The sequence below is a fragment of the Numida meleagris genome, chromosome 4 (assembly GCF_002078875.1).
Source record: "Numida meleagris isolate 19003 breed g44 Domestic line chromosome 4, NumMel1.0, whole genome shotgun sequence".
Classification (NCBI taxonomy): domain Eukaryota; kingdom Metazoa; phylum Chordata; class Aves; order Galliformes; family Numididae; genus Numida; species Numida meleagris.
Window position 1 is genome coordinate 74343469 of NC_034412.1, and position 22630 is coordinate 74366098.

The 22630-nt window shown below is 33.9% G+C and overlaps 1 protein-coding gene across 6 annotated transcripts in view; it reads left to right on the forward strand.

Moving 5' to 3' along the window:
* ATP8A1 (ATPase phospholipid transporting 8A1) overlaps nucleotides 1–22630 on the forward strand; it is a 95585-nt gene that overhangs the window by 38555 nt on the left and 34400 nt on the right. For 5 of the 6 annotated variants that reach the window (XM_021394113.1, XM_021394112.1, XM_021394115.1 and 2 more), the window contains 11 exons: nucleotides 142–186; nucleotides 2650–2722; nucleotides 4030–4135; nucleotides 4756–4838; nucleotides 4999–5048; nucleotides 9400–9469; nucleotides 10473–10557; nucleotides 12969–13108; nucleotides 14402–14540; nucleotides 15708–15772; nucleotides 20007–20179. In XM_021394113.1, the coding sequence (XP_021249788.1) occupies nucleotides 142–186; nucleotides 2650–2722; nucleotides 4030–4135; nucleotides 4756–4838; nucleotides 4999–5048; nucleotides 9400–9469; nucleotides 10473–10557; nucleotides 12969–13108; nucleotides 14402–14540; nucleotides 15708–15772; nucleotides 20007–20179 (1029 nt within the window). The remainder of the gene's footprint in view (nucleotides 1–141; nucleotides 187–2649; nucleotides 2723–4029; nucleotides 4136–4755; nucleotides 4839–4998; nucleotides 5049–9399; nucleotides 9470–10472; nucleotides 10558–12968; nucleotides 13109–14401; nucleotides 14541–15707; nucleotides 15773–20006; nucleotides 20180–22630) is intronic. The other variant, XM_021394114.1, reaches the window with a different exon arrangement.

Consider the following 22630-nt stretch of genomic DNA (forward strand, 5'->3'; position numbering starts at 1 on the left):
TATTATTTTCTGGGCACTTTTCCTTTTTTTAGTCATTTAATTTCATTAACTACCTTCTCTTTTATACGTAATCCAATTTTTTTAGCCTTTGTGATTCTTTTTCCTCTCCCTGTTTGTCTTCTTCTCCTGCTTCATGTGCAGCCATTGCCCTGAGCCTGAGGACTATAGTGTTCCTTCAGATGATTGGTAAGCTCTCAGAATCATGTAGTATGTGACATTTGTTTAAAATTGAAGCTTAAAAACAGTGAGGTTTTCAGAAACACAGCTAAATGCAAAATATTTTACTCAAAAGTCATTTTATCTTCAAGTTGATGCAGCCCAACCAAGTCTTACACAAATTTATGCCATCAGAATTCTGTGGCATTAGGATCTGTACTCTGGAATAGAATTGATAATAGGGTCACTGAGGTATCCTACTGGTAATCCTGGACAAATCCAAATTGTTTATTGAAGAAAGTTTTGTCATTTGTAAAGGTACTTGGTACTGTGGTAACTTTGATCACACTTTTCTGCTGTTATCTAATAACAGCTTAGTACTAATCCCTAACATGTATGAAAAATCATGTTTGAGAGTAAAAAATATGTAAGTTACTGTTAATATTTTGTTTCCTGCAAATAGTTTTAGAGTATTACCATTACTTAATTGTTTACTGAAACTGAGATAACAGTTTCATTTGAGGACACAATCTCTTAACAGGGCTTCTCAGCAAAGACGGAGTCCTGATTTCCTTTCTGTTACCTTGTTCATGATGCCTTACGCTTCCTTCATTGTTCTTTCTTAAGCTAATTATTTACAGACTTTTTCAAAATAAACTGAGGTAAATCAAGGATAAAAGTCACTTGAAATCTTTGAACTATTGTATTGTATTTGTTGAAAGTCATGGTAAGATATGTCACACAAAACTGTGTAATATGTTGTCGTCTTACATTTCAAAAATTCCCTAGCTTAGAATTAATCATTTTTTCTTAAAATTTAAAAAAAAAAAAAAACAACAACAAAAAACCAAGAATGATGCCCCTATGCACTTGAAAAAAGATGCATGTATCTTACTTGACCTGAATATCCATATTTGTTATAGCAAGTTGTTTATTACAAATGTACAACTGTGCTTAATGAGTGTGCAAATGAGAGGTTTCATTAATACAGTGCTTAAATGAAATAAAGCATGCCTGTGTGTAAGGTATTTGTGGAATGAGACTGTGTTTGACTAATACACATCAAAACTTCTATAATCACATGGCACAATGAATGAACCAATGCCTGAGCAGTAGTTAAAAAAAAAAAAAAAGGCAGTACTTTATAAGCTATGAATGTCATGTAAATATTCACAAATCAAAATCCTCAGGAAAATTCTTTTTTGTATGTAAATCTGTTGTAATTAAAAAATCTGCTTGACTAATATTTCTAGACTTAAAATAATGTACCAAATTCAAAAGCTTTTAAATATATATTTTTTTGTATTAGAAATATTTTCTAACTGGAATGCAGTTATACCTACAAGTGTTTTTCAGTCTTAGTACTGAGAATCTGAAAAATATCCTGAAGTTGTTCAGTCTAAAACTTTTAATCAATCAGTTGAAATTTATAAATAAATTTAATGTGTATGAAACTGATATCATTTGGCACAGCTGCTTTGCATTTAAAATAGATAAATAAAATCTTGGTGATTGAGGATGCTTTGAATTTCTCACTTTATAACAGGCTTTTGGAAAAAGCAGTCCTTGAGTAGTTATAGAGAATGCTGTCATTTTCTGTTCCTTCATGGTAATTCAGGACTATAACAGCTCAATTTTTTGGTTTTCATAAAAGATCTTTAGAGTGCCTTTGAGACAAATGTGGCTTATCCTTCAACTTAAATCACTACAGGGCAAAATCCTAACCAAATGAAAATAATGTTTTCCTCTAAGTGCGTTCATTTTTCAGAACTGTTCTGTTTCACTGAGGTTCAAACTCAGGTGGATTGTCTTGATACTCAGCAATCAGTTGACATAACAAGTCTTTCTAGGAATAGCTACTTCAGCCAGAAGACCTCTGCAATATGAAAGTTAGTATAAGACTATGTTTCTCAAGGACTGTCTCCACCTAGTGTCTCTTCAGTCCTTCGCTACTTCATCCTTACTTCTGTATCTTTATACATCAGTTTAGGTTATTTTGGCCATGAGTAATGGGAAACAAATAGAATGTCTGTTCCATAATGTCTCAACTTAGTTTGCTTACTCCTTCAGGTACCTGACTTTTCTTTTCTGCAAAAATATTGCAAACCTACGCCGAAGCTGTTAATTTCTTAAGAAATTTAAGTTCTTCAGGTATATGTTGTTCTGAGTCCCTCCAGTAATCTCCATCTATGGAGATCAGATAAAAAGAAGCCAGTCTTGCACTGAAAACTTTATCCTGTGTTATCTGAAGTGAGCAGAAAAACATACCCGGATTTGAGTGTATTTCTATAAGGTTTTTTAAAATTAGATAAACCTTGACTCGTAACAAATTCCTTTTCCCTTCATTCATCGCACCATATGTGACTGTAGCCATTATTGTAAGATCTTAAACCAAAATTCGTGTTTGACCTTAGCACAGTAATGTGGATTATTTGCATATGAATTTTTATGTATATGCTAATGGTGATCTCTCTTTTACCAAATTATTTCTAGGCAGGGTTCACAAAGTGGAGATGAAAAAATGTTTAGTGACTCATCACTACTGGAGAATCTTCAAAATAATCATGTAAGTGATACAGAAACAATTACCATTGTTTTCTGAATTCTCAGTGTTGCTTTTAGTGAGTCAGTGTTTTCCTTTGAGGGAAAATAAATTATGTTCTCATACAGAATCAGCATGCCCTCGTGAATACCTTCATATTATTCATTGCTGATACATGTTAATTAGATCCATCTGGAAATAACATCTGTTTTCTGGTAGATATATAGTATTAAGTGTATATAATGTGAGCAAGATCCTTTGAAATTTCAAACCAATTTCAACAATGTATGTTAAATGTATTTGTAAGTGATTTGGAATAGAATCTGTAATTTTAGCCTTTTGAAGACACCCTAAAGAATCTGGGGGCCTGCAGTATGAGAGGACAAACCTGCTCACATTTGGTTATGAAGAGCTTTGAATTCATTTGAGTTCTGTAAGTTACTCATTAGTGTTTCAGTGTGGAATTAAGCTAGTTTTTCAGATACTGTGTTATTAAATAATTATAATTTTATCTTCATTGTTGACATGCTTAGTCTAACACTGATCACAGATACTGCATATATGCTATGAGAAACCTTGATTGAGGTGACTGCTTTGAGCTTATTTACGGGAAATGCAATGGTTTCCTTTGAACAGTCATTTGGGAGTCAGTTCATTCATTTTGCAAACTTAATCTGTACTAATGTATCTTTTAGTTCTAATTAGTCAAAAACAATCAGCTATTTCTGCTTAGATAAATTCTTTTTCCCTCTCTTGGTTAAACTATTTGAAATTCTTTAAGCTTTGCAGATTTTGAAGTGTCTGAGACACTTATCTTAATACCTTCCTTTTAAAAACTAGCTGCCTGACATTGTGGTTTTTTTTCCACAACTTACAGGTTTAGTTACTACATCTTGCCAAAGGTTCTTAAAAAGTATGTTAATAAATACGGTGTTAGACAAAAGTAATGCAAGAAGGAATTGTTTTAATAAAAAAGCTGCAATCAAAGGAGTCTTCAGTGAATAATAAGAATTAGCTGTGAAATCATTTTACATTTTCATCATTCAGACTTGCCTTCCCTATAATTATTCTATGTTTCTGTTTTTTCATTTTTGATTGTATGATTGCAAATTATATAAACTCCATCTGTATAGCCAATATTGAAGCACACAAGCGAGAAGTTACTCTGCATGCTGAAGTTGATATAGATAACATCTGGCTGGCTTATTTGTTGATGTTAAAAGGAGAGGAATCATCCATTAACATTTTATTGGTTATTGCTTGTCCATATCTATAATTACATTTCAGTTACTTATCGATTAAATTGTTAATCATTTTCTGCATTTTTTTAGCCAACTGCACCTATAATATGTGAGTTTTTGACGATGATGGCAGTGTGTCATACAGCAGTTCCAGAAAGAGAAGGTGATAAGATTATATATCAAGCAGCATCTCCAGGTGAGACTCAAGTAACTGAGAAAACATAAAGTAAATGCTCAACATGCAAATTTTATGTAAAATTAATTTTTTTTTTAAGTATCTTCTGAAATTAAAAAAGAAAGCATCCCTCAAAAAAGAGTAGGTATCAGCTAGACTGTTTTGTATTAAAAAAAAAATAGGAACTTAGACTTCTGATTTGCTTTAGAAAATATGTGCAGATTATGCAAGGGCAAAGAGTGATTAACAATGTAGCTTTCCCAAGTTGTCATTAGATTGCTGTGCATGTCTGAAGGAACTGCTCAAATGCAAATTAAAATCAAACTGGAACATAAATGTATGTCCTTGATTGTAAACTTATTCTGTACTTGGTAACCATGGACTTTAGAACAAAGACTTTGTAATCAAAAATGAACAAAAAATGTTTTCAATGAGATAAAAATAGTGATAAGATCCTTTGAGAGTGAGGAAAAAAGTATAGCACAAAAGGTCTAGTTCAAGCCTACTCTGGTTCATAGACAGTTCTTGAATTCAAGAGAGAACAAAGCAAGGCAAAATCAAAAGCATCCATTAAATCATGGGCAAAGTAACAGTTTTTTCGTACATCTTGTAAAAAAGTATTGCTAATTGATTTGTTGCAGATGAAGGAGCATTGGTCAGAGCAGCCAGACATCTTCGTTTTGTATTCACTGGAAGGACACCTGACTCAGTAATTATAGAGTCTGTAAGTACTTCAGAGACACATTACAGTTTGGTGTATTTACTGTTACCATATTAAATAATTACTGAATAACTGTGTCATGGTACATATCCAGATGTTTGTTTTTCTTTGATTCTTCTGCTTTAGGTTTTTTGTAATAATTCTCACCTTTTTTGTTTTTCAGTTGGGACATGAAGAAAGATATGAACTGCTAAATGTGCTAGAATTTACTAGGTAAGCACTTAATGTCTATTTGGGAAAATACATTGAATTTATCATGGATAAAAATTAATGTTTTTTCATATTCTTACAGGCAAACCGTACAGGCTTGGCTTTTATTCCTGTAATAAGTGATGAGGCAAAGTAATGCATGTGATTAAGATTACACTTCTGTTCTTCTTACAAAATGTTTTCAGAGACATATTTTTGTTATCTTTTTGGGTAATATTTTTCACTTCTGCTTTTGCTCGGTTCCAAAAACATTTGCTCTCAAAACCTCAAAAAATGATGTGAAAAGACAGCAAAATAAAATATTTGAAATTAAATATATTCTTGAAAGTGCTAGAATTATCTGATGTTTTGAAATCTATATTTGGAAGCAAGGGGAAGCCTCAAGTGCTACAGACAATTTGTGTTTGCTTTGTCTGATAGAATGTCATTTTACACTTGGCTTTGCATATACATGTTTTTGACTCATATAGATAATCCAGATTGAAGTCCATTCTTTTCTGATCTGCATCCCTAGGGGATTGATTAGATAGGAAAGTGAGTTTTCACATACTTTGCTTTCAGTTAAAAATACTTGTCAAAGCTGTTGGAATTGTAAAGATCCTGATTAACATGCAGTTTTATATGTAATGTAAGTTTGTTTTAATTGTATCCATGAATTGCAGTTTGTGTTTTAAGTATTGATGTAGTCCTGTTGCTTACTTTGGCACAGGATGGGGAAGAAATTTCTATGTCGGAGCTCTTCTTTTTTTTTAGAATGGTATCTTGTAGTTGTGCTTGCGTAAAGTGACCATTGTTTACCTTTCCCTGTCCTGTTTTGTTTCACTTGAGCTTACCTTGAAGATTTAGATGGATCAATAAGTAAATTCCAAAGGAATAGAAATGATGGGGCTGAAGATAGACAGTTGCCTATGGTTGTAATAATAATAGAAATAATGTTAAATGTGGGAAAAAAATCTGCAGAGTGGGAAAAAAAAAACAATGCAACAAACATATCTTTAGTGTTTTGAATGTATTTTAATGACTGCTTGCAATTAACATTAATTAATATTTTCATATGTATTATAGAGGACATAATTGAAAATTGTCAGACTTATGCCATGATTTCATTTTCCTGTAGGCACTCTTTTTCATACTGTGTTCTGGAAATTCAGCAAGCATGTAGCACATCCACTTTTATATTATTGTTAGTTTGACATCTGTAAAAGTTTATTCATGAAATAGCTGTGATGGATTCCTACTTTGTTCCTGCTTTTGATCTTCATCTTAATTTCATATATCTTTTCAAAATTCTGTACCAGTCTAAAACAGTGTTTTAAACAGTGATACTTTATGGAGAACGGATTTTTGAATCTTAGCCTTTGGAGAATTAAGGTTTTCAGTGGATACCGATAACTCAAATCTACCAAGCGCTCACTTTCTATTGCTGTTTTTCTTCTTATTCTGTGTTTAGCTTTGTTTGGAACTGACTTGTTGGAAGCACTAGAGGTCACCCTTGTTCCACAGCAGGAGAAATTTTTGCTCCAAAATCCAACGCAAACTGTGTGGGTAGGAGTATGTACCTTCAGAGGAGTAATCTGTAACAGTTAACACTCCTGAGCAAAGAGTTTCCAGGTGTTCTAAGGTGTTTTTTCCCCAGCAGAAATGCAGACAAATTTCTTACTATCTTCCTAGACAAGCCAGTGCTCGCATCCACTGTTTGGTCTCCGTAGATGTTCAGCAAGTGCCAATGAATGTCAGCGGGTGCGGTTTTTTTCACATTCAATTCCACGTCTTTCTTTCATACACACTTCCATGTCAGACACCATTTTGTCAGACCCTCTGCTGCCAAGTGCTAAGTACATGCACTGTCTTTTTGCCTAACGAGGTAGACAGTTGCAAAACAAGTATAAATTTGAGTATGTGAAATCTCTGTTGTCAGTGCACAGGTTGCTCCTCAGTGCAACATGCCATTACACCAGCAGTGCTCTTGATGGAGTTTTTGATTGTTCCTGCTTGTTAGATTAGTGAAATGGATTAAAATCTTAGCACTATAATTAATTTCACTGATAATTATCTTTCCATATCTGGAATATGCACCATCTATTTATTTAATTTGCTAATTTTCACCTGCATCCCTGGAGCAGGTCTCCACATTCCGGCAGATGTCTTCAATGTTAGTTACAGGGTAAAGCGTCTGATCTAGAGACCGTAACTTGTCTGAAATGCATCAAGAGCTTGACTAGTCCCACACCTGATCAGTTTTATGAGTAATACACATTGCTTTGGCTGTTTTATGGGGCAAACATAAGGCCTTCTGGAGCATTTGAGATCTCTGTTCTGTTTTCTGACTGAAGAGGGATACTTTTAATTGTAGAAAAAGAACAAATTGCTAACAGAGGAGGTATCAAACCTGGGTAGGTAGCACTGTTTGTTTTCTGTGTTTGTGTGGTTAAACTCTGATGATTTTTCTTAAACTTGAGGTAGACATTATGTAGTAATGAGGCTCATCAAGAGTGTTTCTGTCACCTTGTGATGCTTCTGGCCATCTGTAATCTCATGGCAATTCCATGGAACTTACCAACTATTCTACCTCCTATGTGAAGAAAGCAAAAAAAAAAAATAAAAATAGTTATCACACTGACAATTATGTGCAGTAGTGCAATTTTTTGGTTTCTGTGTTTAACCACAAAATGTAAATAGTACCGTCACTACAGTGAAAAGACACATAAAAAGTTAGAAGTCCTTGACAGTAAGTCCTGCCAGTTGGCTTTCTTGCACTTTTACTATGAGAAATGTATTTCAGCTGCAGTTCGGTATCTGTCTTCATAACTCAAATTTCAGAAAGCTGTAGGAAAACCTTGGTTATTCTCTAATACATCTTTAGAAGATTGGTAGGCATGCAGCTATATGCAGAACTTCAGATTGCAGTCTTCTGGTATTACATGACTGCTTAGTTAGTAGCTGTCAACGGTGGATACGTTATATAAATGTGTGTGTTTGTGTGTATGTGTATATAAACAGTTTTTTATACATGTGCACATTTTAGAAAAAACAAACCATAAATAACAGGTGCCTCCACAGTTTTAACTGAACATCCAGGCAGATATAATAAATTAAGATAGCTATAGGCTAAACAATCATTCCTTTTGCCAGGAAGCAAAGTGAATCTCAGAAGTTGCCTTTATTGTAGGCAACATAAGTGTAGTTTAGGTTATCTGAATTTCTCAATGATTTTCTTAGCAGATGCCCAACTGGAGTCTAAGGGCTTATGAGATCTTGATTATCTGAGATTTTTTAGATTAGAGGTGAAATACGAAATAGTTGCAGCAGTGAATATGTTTTTATGTTCTCTTACGCAGTAATCATAGGAGAAATGCAATTAAATATTGCTATTCAAATCAGTAGTTGAAACAAAGTGCACAAAAAAAATATTTTCTTGAAGATAATATTGAGTCAATTGAGCAATTTTAAAAATTCTTTCTTCAACCTGTCTTCATATATTTCACTTACAGGATGTTTTCCTTGGCAGTCTGAACTACTGTACAATAATGCTATTTGATGATCTATAAATGAGATCCAATTCCTAACAGGAACTGAACTTATAAAAGGACCATTTACTTCCATCTGTTTTGCGTATTTTACTGTAAACTATATGCATGATAAATTATTTTTGTTCCCTAAACAGTTTCTGTGGATTTATTTTAAAAATTGAAGCTTGAAAGAAGTGTGGTATAAATACACATTTTGGCTGGACATGAACTTGAATCTAAAGTAGGCTTGTTGGAGAAACTCAAAGGGAAAACAGAAAGCAAAGGTGACCATCTTGTCCACACTTTTTTCTCATTCCTACTATGATCACAATTATTAGAACTGAAAGAAAAAGTACTTCTCGGTCATTAACAACTGAGAGATAGAGGGTAGTTAACATTAAGCACGGCACCTTCCAAGTCTTAGTTTGCTCAAAACACTGCATAATAAATTAAACTCTGAAGTATTTGTTGACAGTAACGCAATGCAGAGGCCTAGAGACTCTTTCCATTTAGCTGGTAAGGAAGGTCTTTGTGGTCCTGGCCACAAATGCTTTGTGTCATAGGATGCTTTCATTGTGATCAGTAGACAACATAAAGATGACAGTTCTTGAATTCTTTTTGCAGGAAAAAGATCTACAAAGAAGTGCTTGGGAAGACTACATTAACTTTAGGCAGCAAAACCTGTTTGTCCATCCTAGTCACCTGAGAACAACATTTAGAAAAGATAGGCCTTATTTCTTTTCCTCTGTATTTTATAATTTAAATATTGATAGCCTTAGGGAAAACATTGGTAAATATTTATGTTTATGAACCACCTGCTTACTGGGTGCTTATTTCTCTTTCAGCTCTAGGAAGAGAATGTCGGTGATAGTTCGCACACCAACAGGAAAGTTAAGACTCTACTGCAAAGGAGCTGTGAGTTTTACTATATTTTCACTCTGTCAAAGAACATATGCTAACAATGCAAATATGCATGCAGAAAGTTAGAAGAACTGTAGTCAAAGAATGGAAAGTGGTGAGAGATGTGGGAGGAGTGTTGATAACTTTTTCATTGTACATATTTCCATTGTGTAGTTCTTTAGTGGGATGGACTAATTTATTCCTTGTTTTACTGTCTATGAAGGTAAGAGAGACCCATTCATCTTATTCTCTGTACTTTGACTGAATACTTTTATACTTTCTATTAATTGTTTCTTTCTGTATTCCAAGAAAATGATTGAAGGTATTGCTTAATGTATCATTTACTTGCTGGAGTAGCTGAGCATGAGTCACTAGGTGGAAATAGTAATCTGCCATAAAAGACTACCATGGGAGTTTTAACCTCTCATCAGTGTTAGGCTACTTCTAAGTCTTCCTGAAAATAGGCTCTATGGGAAGAAAGTACCCTAATCATACTGTATATGGGAATTACAGAGTTGCTTATTAGATCTTGGTTCATTATCTAAATTCAAGTTTGATCAGAGGATGATGCAAATCTAATTCCCGAATGGTTCAAAAAAATAAAGGTGATTGAATATAAATGTACATTCCATATCTTCTCAAGAGGAGATAAGAAACTATCATTAACATTCTGTATATCAAGGTGGTTACAAAAGCCTTAAAATGTCAGTTATGAAAAACTAATTTACGTTTGGGGTTTAAAATGCTGTCTTCCTCTTAATATTAAAGAGATCAAAAGGCTGCACGGGAAAGATACTGTACTTTTCAAAATGAAGCAAAATAACAGCAAAACATGTAGTAGATAAATCTGCAGATTCTGCTATGATGTAATTTAAATATTTGGTTTTTATTCTGAAATAAATTAATAAGATGTTGCTTATTTTTTCTGCCATTTTTTCCTGCATTATTTTTATTGGCTACACAAGAAAACATATTTTTTCTTTTAAATTGGTTTGCATTCATTTTATTTGTGTTGTAGGATACTGTAATTTATGATCGCCTTGCTGAGAGTTCAAAATACAAAGAAATCACCTTAAAACATTTAGAGCAGTTTGCTACAGAAGGTAAGACAGTGCAAATGCAGAATTTCCTTACTGTTCAATGCAGTTTTCCAATCTTATGTTGCTGTAATGTTAAGTTAGAAAATTATGTTTTAATTTTGCATCCCAAAAAAGGTAATGGTCTTCCTAAGAATCTTTAGTAGTAGGTTTGTGATTTTAGGCTTTTAAAACAGAATACATTTTTCCAATGAACAAACACATTGCACGATTCTTTGTTTCTTTGTAGGTTTAATCTCCCGTCACGCAAGGAATGTTGTAGGGATGGTGCATAGGAAAAGGAAAAGATGCTTGGTTATGATTAGCATACTGCTTTTAAGGCAGCTTTACAATATATTATTTCTGTCACCAGTCACAATAAGGGGAATTATAATCACTGGTTTTCCATATGCTACTTTTTAACAACTGCTCTTTCAAAGCAGTTATTCCATTAAGGCTTATGAAATAAGAGCAGTAAGTAAAATTTAAGACTATGAAATTAAGATGATTGATAAAAACAACCAGTTATTAAATAAAATGTTTGTTTTGTTAGCACTCAGATTGGACTGATGGAAATCAAAATAGAAAGCGAAAGATTTTGCCCTTCTTTAAAACCAGGGAAGATACGTATTAGTGTTAAGAAGTTTGTTCAAGTGCTTTTTGTATCCTTCTTTTCACCAGATGAAAAGATACACTGTTCAGAAGTGAATTGCTAACCTTTCAAAAACACTAAATTCACTCTGGAGGAAAAATAAAGAAAGAAAAAAGTACTTCTCTCTGGAATCGATTAATGAAATTGGTATTTATTTTTGCATCAGATCTAAATTGCAGCCAGTGATGTTGCAAAGTTTCTCGTGTAGCCTTTCATGTGGCAGTACAGTATGTCCTTGGCATTTGCTGCATACTCTTGATGTGTTCAAAAATGAAGTGGTTAGCATGGCTGGCATTTATATTTAAGCATTTACTAAGCTTGAGTGTTAATGCCTGCTTGGATAAATAGAGAAAGTGTATGATTTTTCTGTGTTGTTGTTCCAGTCTGTTATGAAGCAGACTTAATGATACTCTGCTACTTTCTACTTGGAAGATTCTTCTAAATTAATTTAAAAGGCTTCTTTTCATTTTAAAGATATTATTACACTCTGAATTGAAAAAAAAAAAAAAAAAAGCCTTGAAAGATGAGTTTGTTCATATGTGTTAATATCTTTATTTCATCATCTGTGTAAAATATTTTGAAGGAACTGTGGAAATACTATTACTGTTAGTCATAAATTCTTTTCCTCCCCCTTCTTACCTCATATTCATTAATTTGAATCTTGCTAACATATCCTTTTTAAACAAAAATATTAATGGTAATTCATTTGATTTGTTAATTCTTTGGGTCTAGGTGGTAAGAAGCTGTGATCCTCATAGCAGTCAGTTGTCAGCGTATTAGGAATACAAATGGTTTACATTCTGACAAAATTACTTAATTGTCTTTCATTTAAGATTCATGTTTTATGCCACGTCAAGCTTCTTTGGTCATTTCAAGATTGCTGTTGGTGCTGATCTGTGCACACCGGAAACTTGTGAACAAATAAAGGTTGTGTTTGTCCATCCCTGGTTAAGACACTCCCCACCTCCTAGAGAACAGTGCGTAAATGCCCAAGGGTGCTTCAGTAGTCTTGCCTATACCCCTCCTGAACTTCCCTGCCTGCAAATTCTGGCTTCAAAGACTTCATTTGGCTAGAGCTGCACTCTTCTCCATATATAAAGAGTTAATCCAGTTTCATGCTGTGGAACCACAAGAATCTCATGATATGTGAAAACAAACTGTTGGGACATACCTGTCTATTTAAACTGAAATTAAATCTGTGTGGTCGGAAAATATATGGTGGGGTGTTTTTTTGTAATTTTACAGCCTCAAATTTTCACTGCAGTGTTCAGTCTAAGTTTCTGCTGAAGGAAAAATTATATTATTACTCAATAACTACTACAAAGATTAAATAAAATCCCAAAATGTTGCCTGTATACAAAGGTTTTACTTTAAGGTTTTATTTTATTTTTATTTTATTTGGAATATTGAGAAAATCTGTGAGGTGAGAAAATAAAATTTGATGAGGTTCAGATTTGGCTTCTATATGGTGAATTTCAAATTTCAGCTCAGAACTTTCTAAGGGTATTTGGGGAAGTGTGAAAGAGGGAAAATTCTAACATGATGATATATTTTAACCTTCATTATAGATTTTTTTGCTTTTCATAATAGCAGCATTTAATTAAGTTTATAATACTTTTTGCTTTAGATACGTGGAACAAATTTCTTCAAAACATGCAGCAATATGCTGAAAATCAGACATAAGCAAATAAAATGGAAAAAAAAGCTTGTAGTAGTTACTCACTGTATCTATATCAAGGAAAGAACTAACAAATATTCTATCATTTACTATCTGCTTTCTCTTTAGGTTTGAGAACCTTGTGTTTTGCTGTGGCTGAGATTTCAGAAAGTGATTATCAAGAATGGTTAGATGTCTATCACCGTGCTTCTACAGCTATACAAAACAGAGCACTCAAACTTGAGGAGAGCTATGAACTAATTGAGAAAGTATGTGCAGTTTTCTGGGGATTTCTTCATATAATATGAAATCTGAGTAGCTGACAAATAGTGCTTTGATAGAAAAAGCTATAGCACTATACTGATGGATATGTCATATAGCCCTCAGATGATTGAAATGAAGGAAAGATTAATTTGTCAAGTTTTGACAGCAAATAACTTACTTCCTGGGATGTACTGATATTTGAGATGAGCTACTGTAAAGGTTTTGGTTTTTTTTTTTCAGGGTTGCTGTTTTGTGGAGTAAAGTAGCTAACAAATAAACATCTGCTTAGTTGAGAGAAAAGTTAAGGTTAGAGGGTCATCCAGTCATAACCGCTTGCTCAAAGCAGGGCTAATTCAGGGCTGGATCAAGTTGCCCAGCACTTTAATAAAATTTTGAGGGAATCTTCCCATCTGCACTAGGCAATTTTCTAGTGCTGAGCTATTCTTCTTCCCCTTTTTCTGAATTTAAATTTCTTTTCTTGCAGAATATGACTATTGTTTCTTGTTCTTACACTGTGCGTGTCATCGAGGATGATGGCTTTTCTGTAAGCTCTCTTCATTTAGCAGAAGACAAAATTAGAATCACACATTTAAACTTATTTATGTATCTCTGCACTGGATTTGCTCCATTTTTTCAGTATCTTTCGCACTGGAGACCCAGAAGGGGAGGTGATACCCAGATGTAGCCTCACCATAGCAGAGCCGTCATTGCTTCCCTTCAGTTCCTGGCAGTACTGCTACTGGAATAGCCCAGAGCAGTTTAAATTCACTGCCTCAGCAGAAGAGGTTCCTGTAGCTCTTAAGTGGATAACCAGAAGACATTCATGAGATATTGCTTGAAGTTTTGACTTTTGGTTGCATTTTTTTTCCTGGTTTTTGGTGCAGGTTTCTTGTTCGGTTTCTTTTTATTTAGTTTGGCTATTTTTCTCAATGTGTGGGGGGATTGGTTTTTTTTGAGTTTTTTTTTTTTTTGTGATGGTATTGTTTTTGTTGTTGTTGTTTTTAAAAACTGGGAGATTACATTGATGAAACTTCATAAAATTTAGAGCCTGAAAAAAAATTGAGTGTTTAATCAATCAAAAAGAAAGGTGAGAACATACAGTTTCAGTCAGTTGTGGGACTTGAGTTTATATACATGAACAATTTAAACAGATGTGTGGAAGACTCTTAAAAATATCCCCTGTTCATTTTAAGAACGTTAATTTCATCATAAATATGCAATATTAAACCAAAGACTAAAAGATTAAAACTGAATTTAAACTGGAAAAACTTCATGTGCTGAATATTTTATGTTCACAGAATCTTCAGCTGCTTGGAGCAACAGCAATTGAAGATAAACTACAAGACAAAGTGCCTGAGACCATAGAAACACTGATGAAAGCTGACATAAAAATTTGGATACTTACTGGGGACAAACAAGAGACTGCCATTAACATCGGTATTACAATTGCACTTACTTGATGGCTTTGTTGATAGATTTAGAAATTACAGAAGTTACTGGAGTAAAATTGTTTTCAGAATGGAAAGGTATTTTGTAGAATAATCTACTATATGGCATTCGAGAATTTAAATAATAATTCATTTTTCAGTGCCTGGTAGGAGGAGAGTGGGTAATAATCATTTTTTCCCCATTGCAACAATAACAGCACAAAAAGCTTGTATTATCCTAGAGAGGAGGACAAAAATGAGAAGGAATAATATTAACAAAATATAAGTATTTATTTTCTGTATGTTTCCTTCTTTCAAGGAAAGCTGATAGGAACCATGATCTTAGCTAAAGTAAAGCACATAGTTTGTGAAGTAAACTTTTACCATCAGTCAGAGATTTCCTTTTATTGTTTCCTTGTATTTTTAGGGACAGAGAAAGGGAATAATGAATTAACTAAATTAAGCAGTAATAAATCTGTATTTTTAAATAGTAATACATGAAAACTGAATGTAAGACTCAGTACTCCTTACAGTAGCCTAAATTTACTCTAAAAAATAATTTTGATAAATGTGCTCTTTTTATTACTATTACTATATTTAATCTTGAAGAAATCTATATTTGCCCATGAGATGGTTGGTCGGAGGTTATTTTCATCATTTCTCCAATCCTTGAGGTTTGAGGAAATACATGTCATACCAGTGTTTTCATTTTAATTCTGAATAATAGCATAGATTTATTCGCCCTGGCAGCCTGCATAATTAGTTCATAGCATAAATTCTTAAAGCATCAAATAACAGAAAAGAATGGGAAAATTTATATGCAAATTTTATATGAAATGCAACTTGCATTCAAAAAATTTCCAATGCTATGGAAGATCTATTTGCTGTTTTCAACTACCTGAGGGGGATTTACAGAAAGTATGTGCGTTATTCAGAGTTGCTCAGAAGAAGGACGAGAAACAGCAGTCACAAGTTGCAACAATTAAAATTCTAACTATTCTGACTTACTGCACATATCACTATTTTTTATAGAATGCAAAATACTAATGACTAATTTTTCAGTGTCTTCAGCTGGGGAACTCTTATTTTAATTCTTGTCACTTAAAGAAAAAATAATGCTATGTTATGTTACAGTGGATTTGGCGGAACTAACTGTTGAATAAAATGTTTTTAATAGGTCACTCCTGTAAACTTCTGAGAAAGAACATGGGACTGATTGTTATAAATGAAGGCTCTCTTGATGTGAGTAAAACATGCAAAGTTTTAAGTTGATAGAATGTTGTCCCTTTTTTTCTGCATAAAATATCCAGATATCACATGTTTGAAGTGGCTTGAAAACTTGGAATTTCCATTTATCTGGACACATACAGAAAATTCTGCTAAAGTCATTGCTGGGGAGAGAGTGTTGTTTTGTTATTTAGTATTCACAGTTAATATCACTTTTTTCAAAGATAACTGAGTAACTGCAAGATTTGACTAAAGCTGCCAGAAATAGATTATAACTACTACAGAAATGGTCTCCAGAATGATAACCAAGCTTACTCCGTATAGTGGAATGATTCTGTCCAGTCGAGTACAAAGTCAGGAACTTCACTTGCTGCTAGTAGCACCTAGCAGTACCCAAACAGATGAATCCTGAGTTGGTTTCTAAAGCTGGTCCCTACAGAATACTTGAGGGGGAAAAACATAACTCCTGTTGCTCTCCTCTCAGGGAATCTTAAATGAGGTTAATAGCGGAAGAGTTTCCTTTGTCCAAGAGACTTCAGGAGAAAACCCTGAAACTAAGCTCAGGTTAGGACTTAGGGAAAGAAAGGGAGGGAAAAGTGAATGGGAAGTATGAGAATCAGCAAGAGGGGATTGCCTTAACTGAAGGATTCAGTGGTGGTATGTAAAAGTAGGCTGTAACAGGAATTTGGAATACTTTTTTTTTTTTTTTAAATAAGTACTTATTTAAATGTTTTGAGCCACTTAGAATAACACATTTTCAATGTTGAAACATGAACATCTCGATGACTTCATTTTAAATGTGAAATATTTTAACCGATATATCTTTCCTGATAAAATTGAAAATAAAATCAGAATTGAAAACAGAACAGGCAGAAGCTCTTGATTAATGTTTGGAACTAGTCTGTTGATACAGTAAGCAACTTCTTTCACAAATAGCTTGTGATATTAATGAAGAAACGCAGTTCTCTTCTGTTCTCGGTTTATGTATTTGAATAGCTTATGAAAATTTGTGATCATTGTTTTTAGAAAGAGGAAGGAAAAAAGATTTTGGTTTAACTTTACTCATGAGTTTTTCATTCCTCGACCAATCTATAACATGAGAGCTTCTTTACTGCATTTAGATTATTTACACAAACTGATGAAATTCAGAACTACTGCAGTACTAAATCAATGGATTTGGAATGCAAAGATTTGACAGTTTTGTATGTTTCTTCATACGTGATGAAATAATGTGGTAGTTTTATTTAACAGCTAAAAGGAATCCAATAGAAACACAGAAGCCAACAGGCATTGCACATTAACCATTTTTAGTGTGATACCTCAAAAGTCAAATTTATTTTAAGCGTTATTTTTTTAAAAACATATGTTAATATAGCTTAAGAAGGAAAGATATCTAATATGAAATGGTATTCAAACTGAATATGAATACTGAATAACAGTGTTTCAAAGTGAAATTTTTCAATTGTGTAGAGATCAAGAGGTCCTTTCTACTCACATGAAGTTCAAATTACATGCAAGGGGACTCAGATTTCATGACAACTGAAATTGCATTTGCAAACTGGTCACTTGCAGATCTGTGTGTGCTAATAAGCGAAGTTGCTTTTTCAGGAACAGATAAATGTGGCAACCAACTTCAGGGCAAGAGGCAGTTTATTTTAATAATAGTAAATGAACTTTGTGCCAATAGTTTAACAAGGGATTACGTTAAAAGTTTTCTGCCTCATTTAATGGTCTTTATTTCACTGTTCGGTAAATACATGCCTTGTCTCCTTGCTGTGGGTTTTTCCTTGCTTTATGGTTGGATTTGGGAGTCAGTCTCCACTCCAAGTGCAACTCCTTGGGTCAAAACTGGTGTTGAAAACTCTGACTGGGGAGCAGAGCAGGCTTTAGGAGATGTTGAGAGAAGTGGATTGCTGTGATCACAGGACCTTAAGTCAGTGCAGCTGAAAGAGTGGATGCAATTTCTCTTCTGTATGCCAAGGGCAACTGACATGAAGTGATAATAATTGGCTGGAATATTATCTGTTAATTAATATGGCCAAAGCTTTTCTTAGCATCTTAGATCCACCACTCATACTGGGACTCTGTGCTCCATCTTGCAGTGGAACTGTGCTCTCATGAGGGCTGCTGGGCAACCAGTTCTCTCAGTACAGGAGAACCATGAAGTCTTAAAGTAGTGATTCTGCTGCAATCTTGGAGCACACGGAACTTCCTTGCCCCCACAGTGTAGTGGGACCTGTGTGTTTAGAGAATGATTGCTGTGATGTTTCTCTTCTCCTTGGTTCTGCAAAGTATGGATATAGCCTCATGGCTATATAAGGATTTTTATAGACTCAGATGAAGGTTGGATTTCCCTTGGTGTGCACATTCCTCCCAGTACTGAAAAAAGAGTAGTGGTGGTGGATTGTTCTTGACCTTGCTGTTACAGTGATGCCACAATAGCTGTTGCATACCAATGGCTTCTAAAAAGAAAATAGCTCAACACTGATCCTCTGGGGACAGGCAGAGTCCCATGTCCCTAAGACATGTAAAACATTTTAAAAAGGAAATTTCTCCTCACTGTAGACATTAATACAAACTTAGCATGCAAAACACAGGAAGTTAGAGACAAAAAAATATTTTAGACTTCTAGCCCATCTTAGGGAACTAAGTTTACAAAAAAATATGCTGTATTAAAAGATCTTTATATGAACCAATGCCCTTCTTTAATGGAATTAAAAATAACTCCACTATGCCCACCCACCCGCTTTAGCATCCCTTAGATGGGGTAGAAGTGTAACCACTTCCAGGAAATATTTCAATATCTCTGTTTTTTGCAGCATTATTTGTTTTATATCTCTATTCCCAGGAACATCTGCTTAGCTTCACGAAAAAAAATGTTTTTGCTTGAAAGTTCTTATATAAAAGAAATTTGATTTGATTTTTGCCTCCACCTTAGCTTAACAGACTGCTAAATGTCAGCATAGTACTGCTAATTACAGACAGAAAACATAATGTAGCTTTATTCTTTTGATTGAGATCTTAAGAATACTTGAAACTGAAAGTAGAAGGTGGTTTAATTACCAGTGAGATTGACTGAGAAATACTACATGGAAATGGTGTAGCAATAAAAGAGGGATGTTTCACTGCTTATGGTTGAAGGCACTGGATTTCAGCATACAGCTACACATAAGCCCACAGAGGAATTTTAAATATGGCAGTTTTACAGTTGTGGAAAGTAATTTGTATTGTCCTGGGGTTTCTTTTTGTTTGTTTTTAATTTGTGTCATGCCTGGAGCTACCTGGCAGCATGTCTGTTTGTGATTAAAAAAAATTAAGGGTAATTTAATCAAGAGTTAATACTGCATGTATGAGGAGAAACAATAGATGAGGATAATATGAAGTTACAGGCTCTTGTGTTGCTTAAGCTTTGTCAGAAGCTGAGTAGTCTGTGGAGATGAGGTAAAACTGGTACTTTTTGCGCACTGCAGTATTTCTCAGTGAGCAAAGGCACTCTGAAAAATAGTTACAGAAGTTACTGTCATTTTTAAGAATTTTTGGTATGTCACCTTCTTACTCTTGGAGTTTCCACAGAGGGAGAGACAAGAAACCTGAAGTACAGAATTCCCCAACAGCCTAATCTTCTTTCAGATAAACCAGTTAGCCTTTAAAAGGCCAGCAGAAACTAAGTAGGCAAAAACCACAGTCAGCACATGAAGACAGGTGAAGTTGGGTTTTGTTTCAGAGTATTTGAGATTTATAATTACTTCTTGATGTTTTCTTTTTAGGTGATTACACCAAATTCTGTATACATATGCCTGACATCAGTGGAGTAGCACAATTGCTTGGTTGTTAAGCCTGTTTTAATATAGTTAGATATTGCTGTTTTCATAGGATGTGAATGTTTGTCAAATTCAAATCTTTATAAGCAAAAACTTTCATCTTCCTTGCTCTTCCAAAGCCCTTCTTCTGAGCTGTGAAGGACTGTATATTGTAGCTCTATGAAGGCCATTCATAGAAAGAAATAGAACAATACATTACTTTTTTTCTTCATGACGCTCCATAGCATAGCTGTGCTGTAACTAGCTTGCCGTCCTCAAAGCAGGCTAAATACATAATACTGCTTCCTAAATCCAGATGAACATACTATTTACTTGTTAATTTAATCAAAAGGAAATTTCCTCAGGTGGCTGACAGTTTCTGATCACTGAAAGAATATTTAGACTAAAAAATTGAAGGAATTAAAAATAACACTTTCTTTGTGCAATAGGGAACGAGGGAGACGCTTAGCCATCATTGCAGTACTCTTGGTGATGCTTTAAGGAAGGAAAATGATTTTGCTCTCATTATTGACGGTAAATCTCTGAAGTATGCTTTGACTTTTGGAGTGAGGCAGTATTTCCTGGATTTGGCTTTGTCATGTAAAGCTGTTATTTGTTGCAGGTAAGGTTTACATTATTCTTTCTCTACAATATTCTTATTGAAGTGTAAAAATTAAAAAGCTGTTTCCATGTCAGAGAAATTATATATATCCATAATCTTCCACCTATAAAATCTAAATAAAGAAAAGCAATAAACAATATTCTGAAATTCAGTCATTCAAGCAACGTATTTCTGTAGCAATGCCCGATTCAGCAGCATACCTGCCAAACAAAGTAATTGAGATTGCATATACCCAAGAAAATTGTGTTATCCGTCAAAGATAGTCTCAGCAAGATTAAAAGATTGATCTTAACTTAAAATTGATACTCTAGTTAACTACAGGTTTCAATACGTCTGGCTTCTTCTATAGAACTTTCTCTGCAGGCAAAATTTAATATCTCTACCTTTTCTGTAAGCCATCAGTGATGCTGTATAAGTGCACAGAAATGCTGAAGGTACTACACTAAGTGATTTTTATTTCCTGAAGTTGACAGAAACACCTTTACGTTATTGTTATTATTTCTGATTGTTTTGGTGTTCTCTTATACAACCTAGCATTTAATCCTTTCGTGTAAACATTATTAGAGCTCTAGGCTTACCTTAATAGGGGAAATTTTTGAGATTAAAGAAAATGATGTGCATGCATTTTTCATACATACACAACATGAAAGCAGTTTGGCTTGCCTTTTAATGTTCTTGTATTTATATTAAGAAAGGGCTTTATAATTGATAGCTTGTGTGTTTGGGGGCTTTATTGCATTTTCACAGCTTTAAGCACAAAAACCGCAAATATCTCCTGAGTAGTACCTCACCTCTTGTTCATTTGAATGATTGAACTAAAAGGGAAGTCAGGTCATTAGTAGCTAAATAAACAAGAATTGCTCTTGTCAACTTTGTCAACTTGGGCTTGGCTTAGCCCAAGTGATTTATGTGTGAGAAAACAGAAGCAAGGACTTTTCATTACAAGATCATTGGTGACACAGATAGGGTATCTATTAGAAATGCAATCAAAAATCCCAGAACTGTGGAAATAGCTGTTATTTTTACCAGTGTCCAAGGTAACTATTACAAGTATAGCCAATTAATGTTTTCAAAGTATTTTTCGCCGTTTTGACCTTTGTAGTAGTATGGAAAAAGCTGTTGGGTATAGGCATAGTGAATTCAGAAACAAGTATTCAGGGTCTTCTAGAGTCCCAGTGTCCTGCTCTTTCTCAATATAGAAGCATTATAAATATGACATCTCACAGTTAATATAATTCTGAAATTTTTAGAGGTCTCCGTATGTTTGTTACATCTGATTCCATTTTGATTTACGTTGGGTACTATGCCTGATTATAATTGCTTTAGAAAAGGCATAGCAGTAGTCTTTCCAGTTCTGCTCATTATAACAAATAACAAGTAGTAGATGGGCGTAGAATGTTTATTTCAGAACTGTTCCTTTATTTTCTTGAACTATATTTTCTGCTGTTTGAAGAGATGTTATTGCTGTTTCTGTTGAACTGTTGAAGCATTGTAAGGTATTGCTAACCTTTCTGTGACAAAACAACAAAAAGTACAAAATGAAGGTCTCCATTCTAGCAGTGTTTTCTCTGCTATTTCTATATTTCCATAATATTCTCAGGTCATCTGGTTTCAATGCATATCTAGGTATATGCTCTGACATACTTTGTGGTTGTTTAAAATTGGCTGCAGTTTTAAAACTAAAATATTTGCTTGTAGCACTCACTGTTCTAATATGTACATTTTTAATACCACATGCTTCTCTAAAGTAGCAATTCTATCAAAATTTTTTTACTGTTAATGCTCCATCTTCAATATATAAAATTGCCTCTCCTTCTTTCTGATCTTGAAGACAAAAAGCTTTAAAATTATTTTAATTTAAATCACTTAAATATATTGTTGTGACTAAATTAAAATTTAGACCTATTTTTCATCCATATAAAAGCACTGAAAATTTTAAATGTTTATTTGTTTTAAAACTAAAAATTACGTTGTTTTCTTTGACATTTACATACCTTATGTAAATTATGTAGTGAATTCTTAATAAGAGTCGCCATAATACAAGAAGCTGACAAATATTCAGTAGATATTTTACTTCAAAAATCTTCGTATGTTATTAATTCCAAGCAGATGTTTGGCTTAAAGACTTAAACTGAATTCCAGCTCTATATTGGCTACTGAATAGTGTGTGCAATAAGAATGTCAAATTGATTATTTTGTAGTAAAAATGCGCTGCTCAGAGTAAACAAATTGAATGGAAAGTGGTTTGGTTTTTTTATTGGTTTCTTGAATTTAGGTGTATCCAGTGAACACGTTGCTTTTACTTGGCAGAGAAAGTAAGTGCCCTCTTCCAACTGCCTCTATGTTTTCTGAAAGGGTAGTAAGTCACTGTTCCTGAAAAGCTGGAAAGATTAAAAAAAAAAAAAAAAAAAAGTCTCAGGTCAGGAATCTAATGTAGAAGCTGGCAGACAC